General features: G+C 38.1%; 1 protein-coding gene across 1 annotated transcript in view; it reads left to right on the top strand.

Annotated features, from left to right (window-relative positions):
• dnaaf11 (dynein axonemal assembly factor 11) overlaps nucleotides 1–6,379 on the top strand; it is a 56,899-nt gene extending 50,520 nt beyond the window's left edge. The window contains exon 13 of the mRNA XM_008293165.1: nucleotides 6,046–6,379. Within this exon, the coding sequence (XP_008291387.1) occupies nucleotides 6,046–6,238 (193 nt within the window). The 3' untranslated portion in view covers nucleotides 6,239–6,379. The remainder of the gene's footprint in view (nucleotides 1–6,045) is intronic.
• The last annotated feature ends 11,247 nt before the right edge of the window (nucleotides 6,380–17,626 follow it).

The raw sequence follows: 17,626 nt of genomic DNA on the forward strand, positions 1-17,626 counted from the left end.
ATACTGAAGGAGGCGTAATTGGCACTGTGGCTCAAACCAGCGCTGTTTCTCTAATAGATTAAAATGCAGCAGATGCAAATTGATTAAGCACAACATAAAACCAGCAGCCTGATGTTGTCAAGGACTCCACAGACCTCTGAAGGTGTTCTGTGATTTCAGGCTTCAGATCCTTTAAGTCCTTTTAAATTGGAGACCAAGTTGAAACATTGAACTCTTGGTCATATTCCTTGAACTGTTCCTGAACAATGTTTGCAATGTGGCACATAAAAATGATCCTTGGCCATGAAGGCTGAGAGTGGTCTGCAGGAAGGCTTAGGAGTCAAAACAACATCCACATGAATTCAGGACTTAGGTTCAGGTTCAGGTTTCCCGGCAGAACATTGTTGTGGCTGATTGCTGTTTGTGCTTTTAGAACATTTTTCACACTGATATAATCAGCTAAGAAAACGTTTTTTCACTCCATGATTCACTGATATAGCTACTAGCTTCTTGCAGACTCAGATTTCACTTAAAAATCACAAAAACTAGTTTTCAAAATGATGAGATATTGACAGATGCATATTGTTGCAACAAAAACATGATCTAACTTAGAAATTGTGTCTTTTAAATTCCTTTCGACACTTGGCAACTTCATTTTAGAAAATATCCAATTAGTTTTATAACTGTTGCGTTTCCCGCTTTGGCGTCCATATTGAGGAAGGATTTCACATAATACACGTCCATGTTCACTGTATTTATTTCTTTATGGCACTAGAAGAGAACATCAGTAGCTATAGCATCAGCTTCCTGCTGGAGAAAAAAACCAACATAGGGTTAATGTAAAGTGCAGTATCGTCAACAACAATCAACATTTTATGACAGTCATGTAGGTATTCACGCCACATGAAATAGGACGTATAACTTACCAATACACATGAAAACAGATACACCACATGTATTGAATATGGGAGTACATTCATTTCACATAGAGTAACTGAAAAATAAACAAACGTTGTCAATGAGAGCACAAACTCAACAATAACATATAGCAACGCCAGCAACATTTTCATTTGTCCAGCACTGTGATTTATGACTAAATACCTGCAAAACGTCAGTTATGTTCTGGTCACCTTTGTCTAGTGCTAATTTGCTATTGCTAGCATGCTAAGCTAGAATACTTGATGATGATGATGATGATGTTGAATAGAATTATTCTGGTGTTCATAGAAGATTGCTATCATGAACACTTCTGCACAAATTTGTCCAAATTCACATTAACCATGATAAAATAGTCAATGTGGTCGAACACAACGCTGCATTTTAGCAACAAGGAAGTGGTTCAACTTTAGACTTGTGCCTTTAAAATTCCTGTCGACGAGTTGATTTTGTAACATCAAGCAGCACTAACAGCATTTCAGACAGGACACTTTGTCAGATTTTAACCATTTATTTGAGATCACATACATTTAGTTTGGCGGTGACTGCTCGTGATGCTCTGGAACAATCTGAGCGAGCATGACACAGATAATCCCTGAGATCACAAACCCCCGCAGAGCCATGAATTTACAATTTTTCAAATACGGTATGAACACGAGAACAGGAGACCAACTAAATAGCCTTCACTTACGAAATCTAGATTACATAGTTCAAGGTACAATAATGAACCATCTGCGACCTACAGTCCCACGATATGGGAAACACCAGGGTTATATGAGATTGAACTGTTTTTAAAAGGTAGTGGTTGGGGAGGAGGAGGAGATTTGATGATCTGCAGAGGCTGGAGTAGCAGCGATGTGGTGAGCGTGAAGCGGGCAGAATGAATGAACGCTGCCTCAGTTATAAAGCACGCTAAGTGGGTGGGCTGGACTTTAGCGATGACGATTGGACAGGAGGGGCCATGTGACACCCTGACTCCGTGCCTGTCTGAACTAACTAACTGACTATATACCTGCAAAACTTCATTTATATTTCCATCACCTTTGTCTCAATCTGTTATAACACAACACAATCTGAGGGACCCAGCTTCATACGTGTTGTGTCGTCCATCCTTGTTGTAGTTTTTAGATCTGTTCAGTATTAATTGGACACTTTTGTGCTGTTGGTGGAAAAAAATTGACAAACTTAGATTTTCTTATGTCATAAATTTTGTGACTTACCTGATAAAATTCTTTCTGTTTAAGATGCACCTCATTTAACCAAAGTCTGCACAGTTGAACCTTGGCTGCAGGTCAAACCAGCTCTTCCCTGCCTGTAGATGAACTCTCCAGCTCAACACATGACATTTAACTCAACATCACATTATATTCAGTAATAAGACTCTCATCATCTGACTGTGTGGCCGTGAGCTTCAACATTATGAATCAATTAATCGCTAAATGGAAGAACTTTGTCGCTGCAGGCTTCAGTTTGGTTTAATGGCAGCAGACTGTGTGGGAAAATAGACCATCATCAACCCTCTGGAGATGGATTTATGGTTGTTCTTCTAATCAGGAACTTCTTGAAGCGACTGCAGAGAAAGAGTTCAGTCAGTTCATCTCCTCAGAATGTTTTCCAGCCGTAGTTCAGCTCTGCAGGACGTTCATGCTGCTTTGATTCAGAACTTTTGTTCGAGTTGAATCTGAGGGCAGATTTTAGTTACAGCAGTTTCTGTTAAAACTGTAAAACCCAACAACTGACTCGAATACAAATCTAATTTGTCAGACGTACTACTTAGAAACTGTTGGCAAAAAATGTAATTGCAAAGGACAATGAAGGCAAAAAGCCTCATCTCACACCACAGAACCAGTTTTCTTGTCTGATATTAAACCAAATTCAACACAGTATAACATATGACTCTACATTAGTGAAAACAGCAAACAAAACAAATCTGCAAACACACAGCAGCCAAATCATGTTAAACAAGTAAAACTAAAAAAACAAATCAGCAAAAAGAAAGATTTTATACTGGGACCTGGATTTGCATATATTTTTGTTCATTTTCAGGAGTCTTTGTTGAACACTCAGAGCCCAACGGATGCACTTTACATCCAAATTCACATTCCTTCTTCTCAGTTTATTTGCTCTCAAAGTATTTAATCAGGGAGCTGTTGCACAAATCAAATGAAAGCGTTTGAGTTGACCTTTCAGTGGATGCTTGTTGCTTATTTGTGCAACGAAGTGAAAAAAAAAATCATTTGTATTTACATCAAATGTCATTTTAGTTACAACCTGCAAACAGCTGCACGCATTATTTCAAATGTTATTACTCATTAACTTGTCATTGCATGATAATATCAAGATATGTTATTATCTCTATCAAGCATTTATCATCTGTATCATTGCATGCAAACACATCACATCACATCTGTACTAATGTCTTTTCCCATTTCCACACCCTTGATTCTTTGCTGAATAAGTCACAAAGTCCTTATTGTTTCATAACAAGAGTAGAATAAGAATAAAAATATCAAACTATAGAGCAGAACTTGACCGTTCTGATGAAAAGTGGAAATATTATGTTTGTTTATTATAGATTCTTTCGTCGTCCTTGTGTGTTAAATACGTTGATATGTTGAGGGTTTAAATTATATTGATTGCATCTGTTTAATTGATTCGTCAGCAGCAGAAAAAAAACACAAAAAAGACTCTTATAAGTCATTTTATAAAAAATACTCTGCAGTATTAGAACAAACGAACACCCCAAACATTCCGGATTATGAACAAAAGAGCAGCAACAAAATGCAAATAGAAGCAGAGGAGGTCGTTAATGAACACTTTATACTGATGTAATAAAGAGCTACAAAGGTTAGTTGATTAATTGTCAACTATAAAGTTATTTGTCAAATATTTTGATATTGAATTAATCAGTTTGACAGAAAAGCCCTAAATTCTCAGATTTTTGCTTTTTAAATGTGAATATTTTCAATTTTTTTTCCCTCTGTGACAATAAACTTGAATATCTTTGGATTGTCAAAAAAAAAGACAACAACTAATCAATTAATCCAGAAAATAACAAAATAATCAACAGTGAAAATGATCGAGTGTCGCAGCCCTGGTGTGATGTGAGTGTCGACAAAACACCACACAACAAAAAAAGAGTTTTTCTGGTTGTTTTTCTCTCTTACTTTTTGAAAAAATGAACAAAATTGACATAACAATTTAACAAAACTGCTCAAATGTGTCAATTATTAAGTTGTTGAAACGTGAACAGACAGATGGAAAACTGACGGCAAAGGCGATCTAAAACTAACAAAGTTAGAATTTAAATGAGAAATCGTCTGATAAAAGATTTAATAACCAAGAGCATTTATTTGACCAGCTGACAGGATTCAGATTCACTTTAACACATCAAATTCTGCAGCATGTTTTTTACAGTGTTCCCTCTTCAGATATTCACAGGAGCCTCCTTAAAGGAAAACTTATGTCCTGCTGTGATATTAAACATATTCTGTGTCATATGATAATTTATTAATCCTGCAGAGGCCAGCATACGTAGGTTCATGTCATATAACACCTAAACTGGACTGCATGTATGCACTGTCATATTTATAGTCGCTGGTTTAACTGTGCTGCTGTATATCACAGCCATACGAGGTCCTGCAATAAATCTGAAACTTCTCTGCAGCAGCGTCACCGAACGAATGACGACATTTATTCTCCTGATATCAGTTGGTTTCTGTGAACCTTGTTGACCTCTGAGTAGCTTCAGTGGTTCAAGGTGTTGATAAATTAAAATAAATTAAAATTAAACTGAATAGAAGGAAAGATCAGANGATAGATAGATAGATAGATAGATAGATAGATAGATAGATAGATAGATAGATAGATAGATAGATAGATAGATAGATAGATAGATAGATGTACTGTTCAGTGTAATCATCAGGACATAAACACTCAGTTTGGGGACTGAGAGTGCCAGACACTTAGCAAGTATTAACAGATCATGAACAGCTGAAGTAGAAATTATTGTAAAAATTACTGTACAATCAATATTAAAGTAACGGATGCAAAAGCTGAACTTGAATACATGGTTGAAATTGCTAAAAGTAATGGGATACATAGATAAAGTGGTTGATGAATGGTTAGAAAAGTTAGCTAAAACGTAAAATGGTAGCAAAAAGTCAAGTCACTTGTGATTCTATTAATAAATAGCACATTTAAAACTCACGTTGGCCCAAAATGCTTTTCAATAGATAAACAGGGATTAAATACATTTTTAAAAAGCTTGAATAATGTAAATATTAGGATAAAGAGCCGGCAATATGTATCACACTAAACTAGATATTAGGAATCTATGATTTATGTATAGTGGCAGATTAATGGTACTGAAGCCAAAAGTGATTAAAATTGGTGAAAGTTATGGATAGAATGGTTGACAAAGGGTCAAAAAGTTAGCTAATATAAGCATAAGAACCAACATTGTCATGTATACAAGTAGATTTGTAGGGAAAAGCTAAACATAATGAATAAACAGTTTTAATAATTAGCTAAATGTGATGGAAAATGTACTTAAAGAGCTGACAGTAGAAGTGATGAGGATAAATTGACAGATCATCAATATTAAAGTGATGGTGGGAACAGCTGAAAGTAAGTAAATAAAATTGCTAAAAGAAATTGATAAATGCAATAGATACAAATTCAAAAAGTTAGCAAAAATTAGTGGAAATTTTGCTAAAAGAAAAAAAAGAGAGAGAAAAAAGCTGAAGTCTGAATAAAATGGTCAATGAATGGTTTTTAAAAAAACTGCTAAAAAATAAAATAGTTGGCTAAAAGTTATGCATGAACAGTGAGTGATTTATATAAACATTTAGTTAAATCAACCTGACCTAAACACTGACTAACTTTGTCAAAACCTTTCGACAATGAACGGTGTGAAATCTGTCGATAACACAGTAAATTTGACAGTGAAACCTTTAACTGCTGGTTACCATAGAAACTACACTGGTTACCATCTCTCGGGTTAAAGTCACTATAATTTTAGCATCATCTTTTTTATTGTGTCCCTTGATCAGTTACTGTCTTCTAAAGCGCTCTTTTACTTACTGAAGACGGAAGATGTCCAACCACCTTTATTCTCTGATGTTACAGGAACAAAAACAATCTCCCCGAGAGGCTGGAAGTTGATCCCAGTAAACGAACATCCGTCGATGTCGCCAACATCGTGCAACGCCAAAGGACCAAAGAAGGTCCGCTTGAAGTGAACTGGAACAATCCACCTGCCACCACCGATCACTTTTCAGAAGATTTCGTAGACGATCCAGACGTCCCGCCGCTCATATAAGATGAAAGAGGAGTTCCTTAAATACAAGTAAATACCAAATGCAGACCGAGTTTGAATAACCGCATTAAACACGTGATGTTTCTGGTGGTTAAAAAGGCTGACTCGGACCTCTGCTTCCCCCAAACAACAGATTGTACGGGTAATAAAAAAACACTTTCATAACATAAGAAGACTTTTAGAATTATTTGAACCTTTAGATAACTTTTCCTGTCTAAAAACAACCCAGCATTTAGTTTCCACTAATTGACCACAACAGAAAATCATTTACTCGAAAACTGCATGTAAAACAAACACTGTACATGTCATTGTTGAACTTAATGTAAATGTTATAGACGTGCATGTTTCTGCTCATCTTACATCGTTTTAAATGTCTTTAATAAAATATCCTTGACAGCAACCAAAGTTGTTAAAGCATAGATATGTGTAATAAAGGCTGGATGTCTTAAGGCGGCGTTTCGAACGGGATCACCCTTCAGCCATCCTGATATGGGGCAGCTCTCTGGCAGAACCTGTGGTACGTGAAGGAAGGTGAGTGATCTGCACAAACGTCTTGCTGAAATCTTGACGGATTTACAAATGGTTTGGTTTCTCTCTTCCAACATCCCAAAACAAAAAATATGTAACCTTATCTGGCCAAGAAATTTACAACATGAAATTAAATGTCATACAAACATCTGCTTCTTCATGAAGTCTTCATGACATCACTGTCAAACGGTCTAACACAGAGGCCTCAAACTCACCTTACCTTGGGGCCGCTGGAGATAGAGTCTGGGTGAGGCTGGGCCGCATCAAGTATTCCACAAAAAAAGTGTTTCAAGTATTCCAGAAAATGCAACTGATCTTCTCAATCTTTATTAATAACAATTCAGAACATGAACATTCCTCAGAACATAGGCTTCCTCTGACCTACTCCTTGCTACCAGAGACCTGGCAGCACTTCCTCTTACACAGCTGAGCCACGTTTGGCTTGAGGGAGGAAGCATTTGAGACCCTCAGTATCCATCAGTACGTTTAGACCTGCACTTTGACTTTTTAAAGTTCATGGTGGAGAAGAACTTTTCACACAGATAGAAAAAAAACAAAAACAGATTTGCACTGGGTGACAGGATATGTTTCCCCTCCACTCAGTGACACTCCAGAACCATGTTTCAAGTGACTAACGTGGCTAATTTGCATTGCTGTCACGAGCCTGAGCCTCGGTAGCCCACAACTGATAAAAAATAGAAAACACCCAGGGCAACAATTCGCGCAAGTGCGTTTGACAAAATTGTGCAGGCCACACTAACACTAAACTTTGATGTCAAAATATCGCTGCGAGTTTGAGACCCCTGGTCTAACACTACTGCTGCAGAACACAAATGTTGATGTTAACGGACAGAAAGGTAATGCTGTAGCCGTCCTAACAAACTGCTCTTATACAAAGCTGTTCTTACATTTAATAGCTGAGTTTGACTGTCCAAAATTAAAATGACAAACACCAACAAATTCATAAATAGTCACAGTTTTTATTCCAGATAAAGTTGCGAAAAATGTTTACATACACTTGGAAAAACTATGTATACTATCACAGTCGTGAGTTTCCACTAACTCCTATAACTCTTAATTTTCTATGCTGGAATCATTGAAACACATGAGTCATGCATTTTGGTTCTTTAATAGATTTATTATAGTTCTTCTGGAAATATGGCAAAACACCTGCCATGCAAGAAGGAAGCACTTTCTGCAGAAATAACACCTTAAAGCTCAGTTTCAGTTCTGTGGTCAGGTGGAACAAAAACTGAGCTGTTTGGCCACAATGAGTAGAAATATGTTAGAAGGAGAGAAGGTGAGGTCTTTAACCCCAAGAACACCAAACCTACCATCAAGCATGGAGGTGGCAGTATCATGCTCTGGGGCTGTTCTGCTGCCAGCGTGACTGGAGCTTTACATAAAGTAAATGGAACAATGAAGAAGGAGGATTACGTCCGCATTCTCGAGAAAAACCTTAAATCATCAGCCAGAAGGTTGATCTTGGACACAGTTGAGTTTTTTAACAAGACAATCACTCCCATTGAGACTCCCGTCAAAACCACAGTTAGTCTCTTTAGTTCAGCTTGTACTGGTCGGAATAACAGCCACAGATATCTCATGATGACTAGTCTGAATTGCTGTGATGAAGCTGCTCATTCGAGGCTTCCCATTGGATGTTGGTCAAGCAAAGTAGAAGCAGAAGTAACGTCGGCTGCTGTGGTGGAACAAATTTACATAACAATTACAAAGAGCTCATCAGTGAGGAGTTTGTGGAGAACATGAGGTTCATTCCTCAGAGAGTTGAGATGGAAATGTACTAGGACTTTGTCCTCAGGCTGCTCTGACATGGAGGTAAAGCAGCTGTTATATGAGGTTTGGTTTGCCGGCTAGGTCGCCTCTGACTCACTGTAGCTTTGGACGTCACTACAGATATCTGCAACTTCATTTCTCAGAATCAAAACTCTAATTCGAAGATGTCCGTACGTATATTTTAACTGGTCATAATTTGAGAATCTACAGCATCACTCTGACCAGCTCAAAGTTCCTGTTAGAATCTAAAATAGACAATGTAGGTATGTTTAAGTGAGGTAAATGAAAGACATCTTGAACTGTAGATACCTGAAAGTGGATTTAATATGAGTCTGAAGTTGAACTGTAGATACCCAGATACTGAGAACACATTCATAATAAAAGTGATGTCATTTGTCCTCGAAGAACAAGTTTGGATGCCTGAAATGTTCTTTTTGACTGAATAAGTCACAAGTATCTGCAATAATATCCAGTGTAGTGGGTAAATCCTAAATGTCAGTTGATTTTTAAGAAAGTTACTTTCTGCAGATGTGTGTTTTTTTGTAAGCTGCAGCAGCAGGAAGCAGGAAAATCAATGATCTGAGCTGTGGCGGCTTCGCCTGTGGCCCGATGCTGAGTTTTGGCTGCTGTTGTTCTTTGCCCTGCTGTGTTTTCTATTTTCTTGTGAATCTCCTCGAAGCTCAGAGACAGAATCTCTGCCAGACTTTGATCACAGAGGCTCTTCTGCAGGCCCAGAGGACGTCGGTCCAAACATATTCTGATCCTCGTTCGTCTCTCCTTGAAACTCGGCTGAAGTCTCGGGGGTCTCGCTCGACTCTGAGTTGTCACCTCAGGAAGCTCGGAGGTCACGACTCAGAGCAGCAGCGCCTTGAGAAATCATGTTGGCGTCGGACCATTTTTCCTCCTGACAGCCTCACTGTTCTTTTATCATTCGGCATTCTATATTTGGGCTGCGTGGCCCAAACCATCCAGGAGATTCACGTGTTTGTGGTTGTATGTTGTAAGAAAAACAGCTTGTGCAGGAATATTGTGTGCAATCTTTGAACTGAGATTTGACTGTAAAATCTGCATTTTTTGTTGTTCAGCCAACAGACTACGTTGAGTCAGAGGAAATGAGTTTTTCCTTTACAATCAAAACACAAATTAAATCATAAAATTGTTTTTAAATTCTTTATTCGTGAAAAATAAGTTGTTTTTACTCGTACTTCAACATTATTTCAAATAATTCTTAAAGTGGAATGTACCCAATTACCTTATTAATTATGAACACAAGTTTTCACCTTGAAAAAAAATAAGTTGCTCCAGTTTCAGTCGGTGGGGGAGGGGACTTTAAATCCTGACCTCTAGGAGAAGAAAAATTAGGTTATTAAACCAGTTTCATGATGTTATTTCAAGTCTGTTTTGGAGGCAGCACCTTGTGGTAATAACTGATATTGCACTTTAAGGCACTTCTGCATTGGCTTCACTTTTCAAAGCTGCGTCCGTTATTTCTACGTTCTCTATGTTGGCTAGTTAAAACAGACACCTGTTCACAACTTTATGCTGCAGAGTTCATCAGCATGAGTTAGCAGTTAGAGGTGCAGCAAACACACCTGGAACTCTGTCTCATCAGACAGTAAGAGGTACTATAGTACATTTTCTGACATTGGTTAATTCATTTTTAATCAAATAAATTATTAAAGCCAATTATTAATCATCTTGAAACTGTGAGGTCAAGCAAAACATGAATATCCACCAAAGAAGTCTTTGTCATAGTGCTTACTGCTAGCTAAACCGCAGGTCGCTACAGTACGAAACAGTCAGAGACTCCACCTGGTGAAACAACCAGGTACTGCAGCCAATATACAAAACACGTTCTGATAATTAAACTCCTTTGGCCCACCTTATTGGTTAATGTGTTTTTAATCAATTGATTATTAACAGCAAGAAGTCATTAACCTCCACAGAAGTCTTTGTCATGATGTCTGTTGCTAGCTAAACTCCCACAATGCTCTCTGCTTGCCAACATGAACTACCTGTGGTCTGAGTGACACCTCCTCTGGTCTCTACAGTATTAAACAGTAAGAGGCTCCACCTGGTGGAACAATCAGGTACTACAACTGTTTCTGACATCGTGTAGCGAATACAGGTTTTCTCCGTCTTTTGGAGCTTGTGGATGACAGTTCACCTGCATCTCTCTCATCTTCTTCCTTATTAGTTAATATAGTCTTAATCAAATAAATTATTAATGATAATTAATCCATTAACATTTAATCATTAACATCCTGAGCCTGTATGCGAGGCCCTTTGCTATGTTTGTCTGATCTCCTGGCCACTCCTGTTGCATCGAATACAGGTTGCATTGCTGATGTGGAGAGACTCAAAGACACAGATTTTGACCAGAACTAATTCCAGCACTTTTTTCCATGACATTCCTTCTGAAGTAAAAACATAATGTGGTTTCCATCCAGCTGTGTGATGAAACGCTTCACTCTGCTGTTTGAACACTGAAATATGACAGTTTGGAACTTCTCCAGATTTAGTAAAGAACATTATTTTCTGTTATTACTTTGACCCAGATCTGAGCTGACAGCAGAATCTGATCAGTGGTCTGTTGGCAGCGCAGCTTCGTTAATAATTGATGAATCATCTTCCTGGTCTGTCATGTGGCTGCGCTGATGAGACCTGCTGTGTTGATTTAACTGAATCTTTTTTGTGTCTAATGAGACAAACCAACATCACCGCCGGCGTTTGAAATATGCCCACGAGGCTCCGTTTGTTATTAGAGTTGGCTGCGATCTGAGAGAAATGCTTCATTAGTGATATTTAAGGATTCATTTACCTCCTATTTATTATCGCTGTGGGAGCACTATGTCAGCGGGGGTTAAAGGCGCGCTGTGTTTTTGCACTCTGCTCATCCTGGTTCTGGTTGGTTGTGGTTAACTGGTGTTAGATTGGTGGATATTAAGATAGTAAACTGTAGTTTCATGCATGATAGTTCTTCAACCTGATTAAAATCATTCAGATTAGAGATTCCAGTGTTCCTGTTTACGTGGAAGCAATCGACATGTATATGGAATATGACATTTAAGTTCTTTTCCTCACTGTGGTCTCATTTAATGAAGTCCTGCACCTCTATGGAAACAGAACAGCCATGAAGAAGGAGAGAGAAAAGTCTTCTGTCAGCATGACACCATTAGAATGACACAAATCATAAAAAGCCCAAACCAAAAGTCGATTTCTTTGATTATATTTCTTTTATTTTTTATATAAAAAATAAATAAATGTGGCTGCATGTACTCTAGATAAGTGTGTCTTTACAAACTTCTAAACAAACAAAACTTTCACATCAGCTGTAGAAAGATGCTTCACCGTGCGGAATGTATCTCCAACAACTTGCTCCTCTGTTCACTGTTTCTGAGCCATTCTGTATTTATTATATTGTAGGTTGGATTTTCCTCTCTGCTCTGTGAAAACACTGCCTGCAGTTCACCTGAAAACTCTCAGAATTTTTGACTACTCGCAGACGAATCAGTTGCAGACAATATGTTGAGCCGAGGAGCTCAGATTATTTAGTTTTTTGCAGAGTCTGGTGCAAACCACTTCTTTTTGAGAGAGAAAGTAAGAGAGAAGAGAAAGTTGAGTTAGGAGTTGCCCAGTTGAACATTGGAACTCCAATTGGTCATGCTAATTATCACGCTGTAATCTGTTATATGATAACCATAGACTGCACATCAAATGTCTGAGTCATAAACATCGAAACAATCTGGGTAAATGCAAGCTACAACTGTAGAAAACACTTCCACAGAATGAGGGGAACAGGGGAATGTATAACATGATAGCTTGTGTCTGTAGCGGCTGAAAATGTCCTGGAAAAGTCCTGGAAAATAATTTCAGAGAAAGAGTGGGAACCCTGAATAAGTAAAGAGTAACATTAATGTTGATCTGAAGTCTGACTGTCAATTAAATATAAATTCTGATCAAAGTCTGTCTGAAATTTGGATTAACAAAGTAAATCTGCTTTCTTCAGTGTAGAAACCTTTACTTTTCCAGCCTGTTACTTTCATACATGAACCATAAAAAGTATGTGTAATCAGACTGGATCAGATCAGAACCAGAATGGGAAAAGAACCCAACCTCAGGTTTGTTTCTTGTCTGATTAAACCCAGAGAACCCTGCAGTGCTGGCCTTCTTTGTGCTCACTTATCTGTTTCTTATCTGTCCAGGCTCCATCGCTGCCTCATTGATTTTTGTCTGTTGCCATGACAGCGGATGGTCCCACTTTTGTACATAAAGCACCGGCTCATTGTGTCGACCCGGGTCAGACGGACCCGACTCGTAAAGTTCCTCCTGACACTGCTGATCACACTTGTTATGTCATCAGCCTCAGGTTTCTTCTTTACTCTGTTCTACTTTCATCTTCTGGTTACAGGAAGCCCATCTTTTCATCATGTTCCAGCTTAATTTACCTTCACGTCGTGCAAAGAGCTGCTACTAATACATCCTCTGAGGACTTTGTTTGGCAAAAGCACAGAAAAAGCAACAATATTTCCTGATGTTTCTTCACAAGTTTCAAAATCTAAATCTAATATCGTCACAGGTCTGTTACACTGAGGCTTCAATGAGCTAAATGCTAACATTAGCATGCTAACATGCCCCCAGAGCTGATGCAGGGTGTAACGTTCACGGTATGATCTATGCAGTTCAGATCGCAGTGTTGCTCCACCATCTTAGATTTTCGTCACAGTTTACTGTTTGGTTGTTTGTTAACTTTATCCAGTCCAAATTTGCATTTTCATTTTCAAAAAAAATACCTAAGTTTTTTTTTGTTTTTTTTCTCATGGTGTAATATCTCAAGAACTATAACTCCAGCAGCCATGCAATTTGGTAAGGACACAGATAGAATAGTTTACAGCAGATTCAAATAACTGAATATCCCCAGCTGAGACCAGATTTGTAATTATTGACCCTTAAACATAGAAAAAAAAGTGTCACATTTTTCAACAAGGGTGTTACTTTGTCCCCAGAAAGTTCCTGGAAGTGTATATATATATGGATGGATTCATAATTTCTACTAAAAATACAGTCTTTGGTCGACATTTCACCATCTTTTGAGGCTCTAATGTCAGTAGAATTTGATGGGTAGAAAGGGTTAGAAACAGAAACAGAAACTGGTGTTCACAGGGCTCAATATGTTGTTGTTCTATGTGCAAAGCTGATGGTTCATCCAACAAACATCACAATGGCAACAAAACAACAAAATAAAACGGAGTCATCATTCCCCAGTGGATTTACATTTTACGTATTTGGAGAAAAGAAATTCTTAAAATACACTTCAGCGTGTCTGCTGGTTTTAATGTCAGTAGGACGTATCCTCTGGGGACCATGAATGTGTGGACCAACTATTACGCTAACCCTCCAGTGGTTGTCTAGACATTTTACTTTGAACCCAAAATGTCAATCAGCTGGTGATGCTGAAGGAAAAGTCTGTGGATCACCAACACCAGTAGGATGTATCCTCTGGGCACCATGAATGTATGTACTAAATGTAATGTAAATCCATCCCATAGCTGTCTAGACATTTCACTATGTCCCAGAAATATCAATCTGTTGGTGGCGCTGAAAGAAAACACAGGGGACCATCAACATCTCCATCCTCTGGGGAGCATGAATGTCGTTACAAGCTTCAGTTGATCTGATAGTAATGGAGATGCATCAGCGTGTTAGAGCGCCCAGCAGACAACAAAGCAGCTAACAATATCACCAGGTTTAGCAGGTCCACTTGTTGCACTCTGATCATTTAAAGACATTTTAAGGTTTTAAACAGCAGCGAAGCTTCACCCTTAAAAATCTGCAACATTTCCTCTTATGTCGTCTTCTCTCGTCTCTGGTTGAGTTTAAAGCATCCCTCAGCAGACTGACAGGCTGGTAAACACAAACTGTTTACTGCCTTCACTTAACAGCATTTCTGACTTTTAAAGTTCAAACAGCGTCTGATCTATGAAGTCACAGAGTTTCTTGGTGCTGCTTTGAAGGACAGAATTCTGGTTTTGATGAACTGGGTGGGTTTAGATTTCCTTATCCTATAAAACACCACAAAAACCAAACCAGTCAACACTTAGATGATCAGACAGACTGTAAACAAACCAGATGTTTTACCAAATTCACCTAATTGGTCACCAGAACCATTAACTCAGTGAATGTTACTGATGGTCTCGGTTCTGTTACAGCTGATTGTTATCCGAAACCAACAGATTTGGTTTAGACTGGAATATTTCAAGTGTTGGATGGATTCAGATAAAATTGTCGACAGATCTTCATGGTTCCCGGAAGATAAATCCTGCCAATTTTGGTGAACTTACAAAGCATATTTAAGTCTGTTTCTTAATCACTTAAGAAATTACTTACTGTTACGTCATTTATCACCAAAAGAGTCAGAGGTACTGCTTTTTCCCCTTATTTTGGTTGCTGAGGTCTTTCATGCTAAAGTTGAATTAACTTTAAGGGTTTCTTTAAGATGAAGATAAGGGCAAAATCCAAAATATTTAGGTACAATTTAAGGAAACTTTAAGGATAAGACTTAAGGGTGTTTTATGTGGCCATTTTTATCTTAAGGAACCCTTAACTCTGACTTTAAGGAAAACTTAAATGTGTTTTGTGCAACTGAGTTCAGATCATTTTAACCACTGTCGTCCTCGTCACATCATCCAGCCACTACTGACTCTGTGAGTGGAGTTTATTTTCCATCCTGTGTTTTCTATTCAGATTTGGTTCAACACTCTTTTTGCTCTTAAGGGTTCTTAACTGAGTGAAACGTGTCAGTGATAAAAACTGGTTGAGCTCTTAGGAAAGATGCTTCATGCTTCCTTTTCTATCTTTTTAACAGACGATACACTCAGTCATCCATAAATCTCAAGTTCGTTAAAACACAGGATATTGATGCTGGAAAGGTTTATCCTCTTAGGACCATGACTGTCTGTGGACCAATGGCATCCATCCAATAGTCCTTCAGATATTAAAAAAACAAAAAACAAAAACAAAACATGCACCCTGCTGCGGCATCACGGGGGAAAAAACAAAAAAAAGAGCAGGATTGATCCTCTGTGGAGCATCAATGCCTGTCCCAACCATCAACAACATGCAGCGTCGAGGTTCAGGAAAAGATGTAGGACGTAACTCTGTCGACTGACTGCAGCCTCGTCTCGGTGACCTCTGACCTCTAAATGTGGTGTTTTGAACAGGACAGACGTGTTTGCTGCCGCTGGGGCTGATGGGCGTTTCTCTGGTGTCACTATCAGCAGGAGTTGTTCTGTTCAGGTGCTTTAAACCGGAGTTTAATTAACGCCTCGTCCTGCCGCAACCTGGAGACCAGAAGTGATTTGGAGACGACAGAGACGCTGCTGGAGATGAAAATTCTGAATAAATGTTTGATTCTTCCTCTGGACTCTCCATCCTCCCTCCTGCCTCCTTTCCTTCCTCTCTGGGATGAATTATTCAACCTTTCTCCATCTCTCTGCTGCAGCCGAGGACAGAAGCAGCACTGCGATTGGGCGACTCGCTCTGCAGCAGCAGCCAATCAGAAGCTCCTGCTACTGTCAACATTAGAGCAGAGCAGCAGGTTTTCATTCTTTATTCAGCTCCTCGTGTGGTGATATGATGATGACGGAGGCAGAGGCGCCTCCAAAGGGCTCCAAGGAGACACCAGATATGATAATAATAATAATAACTTTGTATGTTAACGTTAAAAAACAAAGTTACAAAGGGCTTTGCAACAACACAAATGTCATTTTGGAAAACATGTCAACAAAGATCACAAACTAAAAAAAACTAGTAGTACTAGTAGTAATACTAGGAGAATTTCAAGTGGAATAAATGTCAAAACTACAAAGTTCACGAACAGAAAGTAAATATTTGGGTAGAGTTTGGGTGAACATTAGAGATCACATGCTATAGTAGGTGTGATTGTGGAGGAAACAAGGGTCCTGAAACTGCAGCCTNTTAGAGATCACATGCTATAGTAGGTGTGATTGTGGAGGAAACAAGGGTCCTGAAACTGCAGCCTCCTGTTCCTCATGCTGTCACAACAGATCCAGTAAAAAATACCAAAAAAAAGAAAAGAAAATCTGGCAGAACAGATGCCAGAAAAAAACAAGAAAAAAACAAAAGTGAAAATCGCACCTAATGTCATAAAACGATGATTTTTTCTGCAGATTTAAGCAAAGTAATTACACTGATCTGATCTGATCACACAATGTACAAAGAATTAATAATAGTATTTTTATTTATTTATTTATTTTTCTTTTGTAATTGATGCATAAATTAATACCTTTTCTGCAATCTTACCAACTATTCTATCTTGGGGAAGAAAATCTGTGAAATGAAAAGTTAAAAATTATTTACTATTTTTAATCCTGAATATACAAACAAATAATCTTTTCTTTCTATATGTATATATATTTTACTAGATATTGTCTGCAGTTTAACGGGACAAGGAAAACCTGTAAAATATCTGTTTTAAAAGTTATTTACCATTTTTCAATCAAAAACGTGTTTGGCATATTTAAATCCAGTTAAAAAAAAACAAAAAACAAAAGCAAAACTGTAATTTTATGGTCAAATGTAAGAAATGTGGATGTTATTTATAGTTTGTATATTAATACTTTTTCCAGCATAGTTTCTGTGATTTTACAAAAAAAGGAAAACCTGTAAAAATGTAAGATAAATAACTGAATACAAAAAGATGCAAAATGTGTGTGTGTGTGTGTGTGTCTATGTATGTATATATACGTGTGTGTGTGTGTACAGGTAGAAACGACTTAAAATGTTTTTGTTGTTGTTTATTTTATTTACAGTGCAGACACATAATGTTAGACAAAGCATCAGATCCACTGTATTCTGGAAGAGCAGTGCTGTTAGACTTGACCGTCTCTTTGCAGTCATTTGTGGTGGTGCTTTAGCATCAGGAGGATCTGAATCTTCTTCTCTGAAAGGTTTTGGATGATCAGTTCCCGATGAGCTTCTTCACCTCGTGTTCAGGTTATTAAAGCCGACTGAGCGCTGCAGATATTTCACCCCGACGACAAACAAACT

Source organism: Stegastes partitus, unplaced genomic scaffold (genome assembly GCF_000690725.1).
Source record: "Stegastes partitus isolate 25-593 unplaced genomic scaffold, Stegastes_partitus-1.0.2 Scaffold861, whole genome shotgun sequence".
NCBI lineage: Eukaryota > Metazoa > Chordata > Actinopteri > Pomacentridae > Stegastes > Stegastes partitus.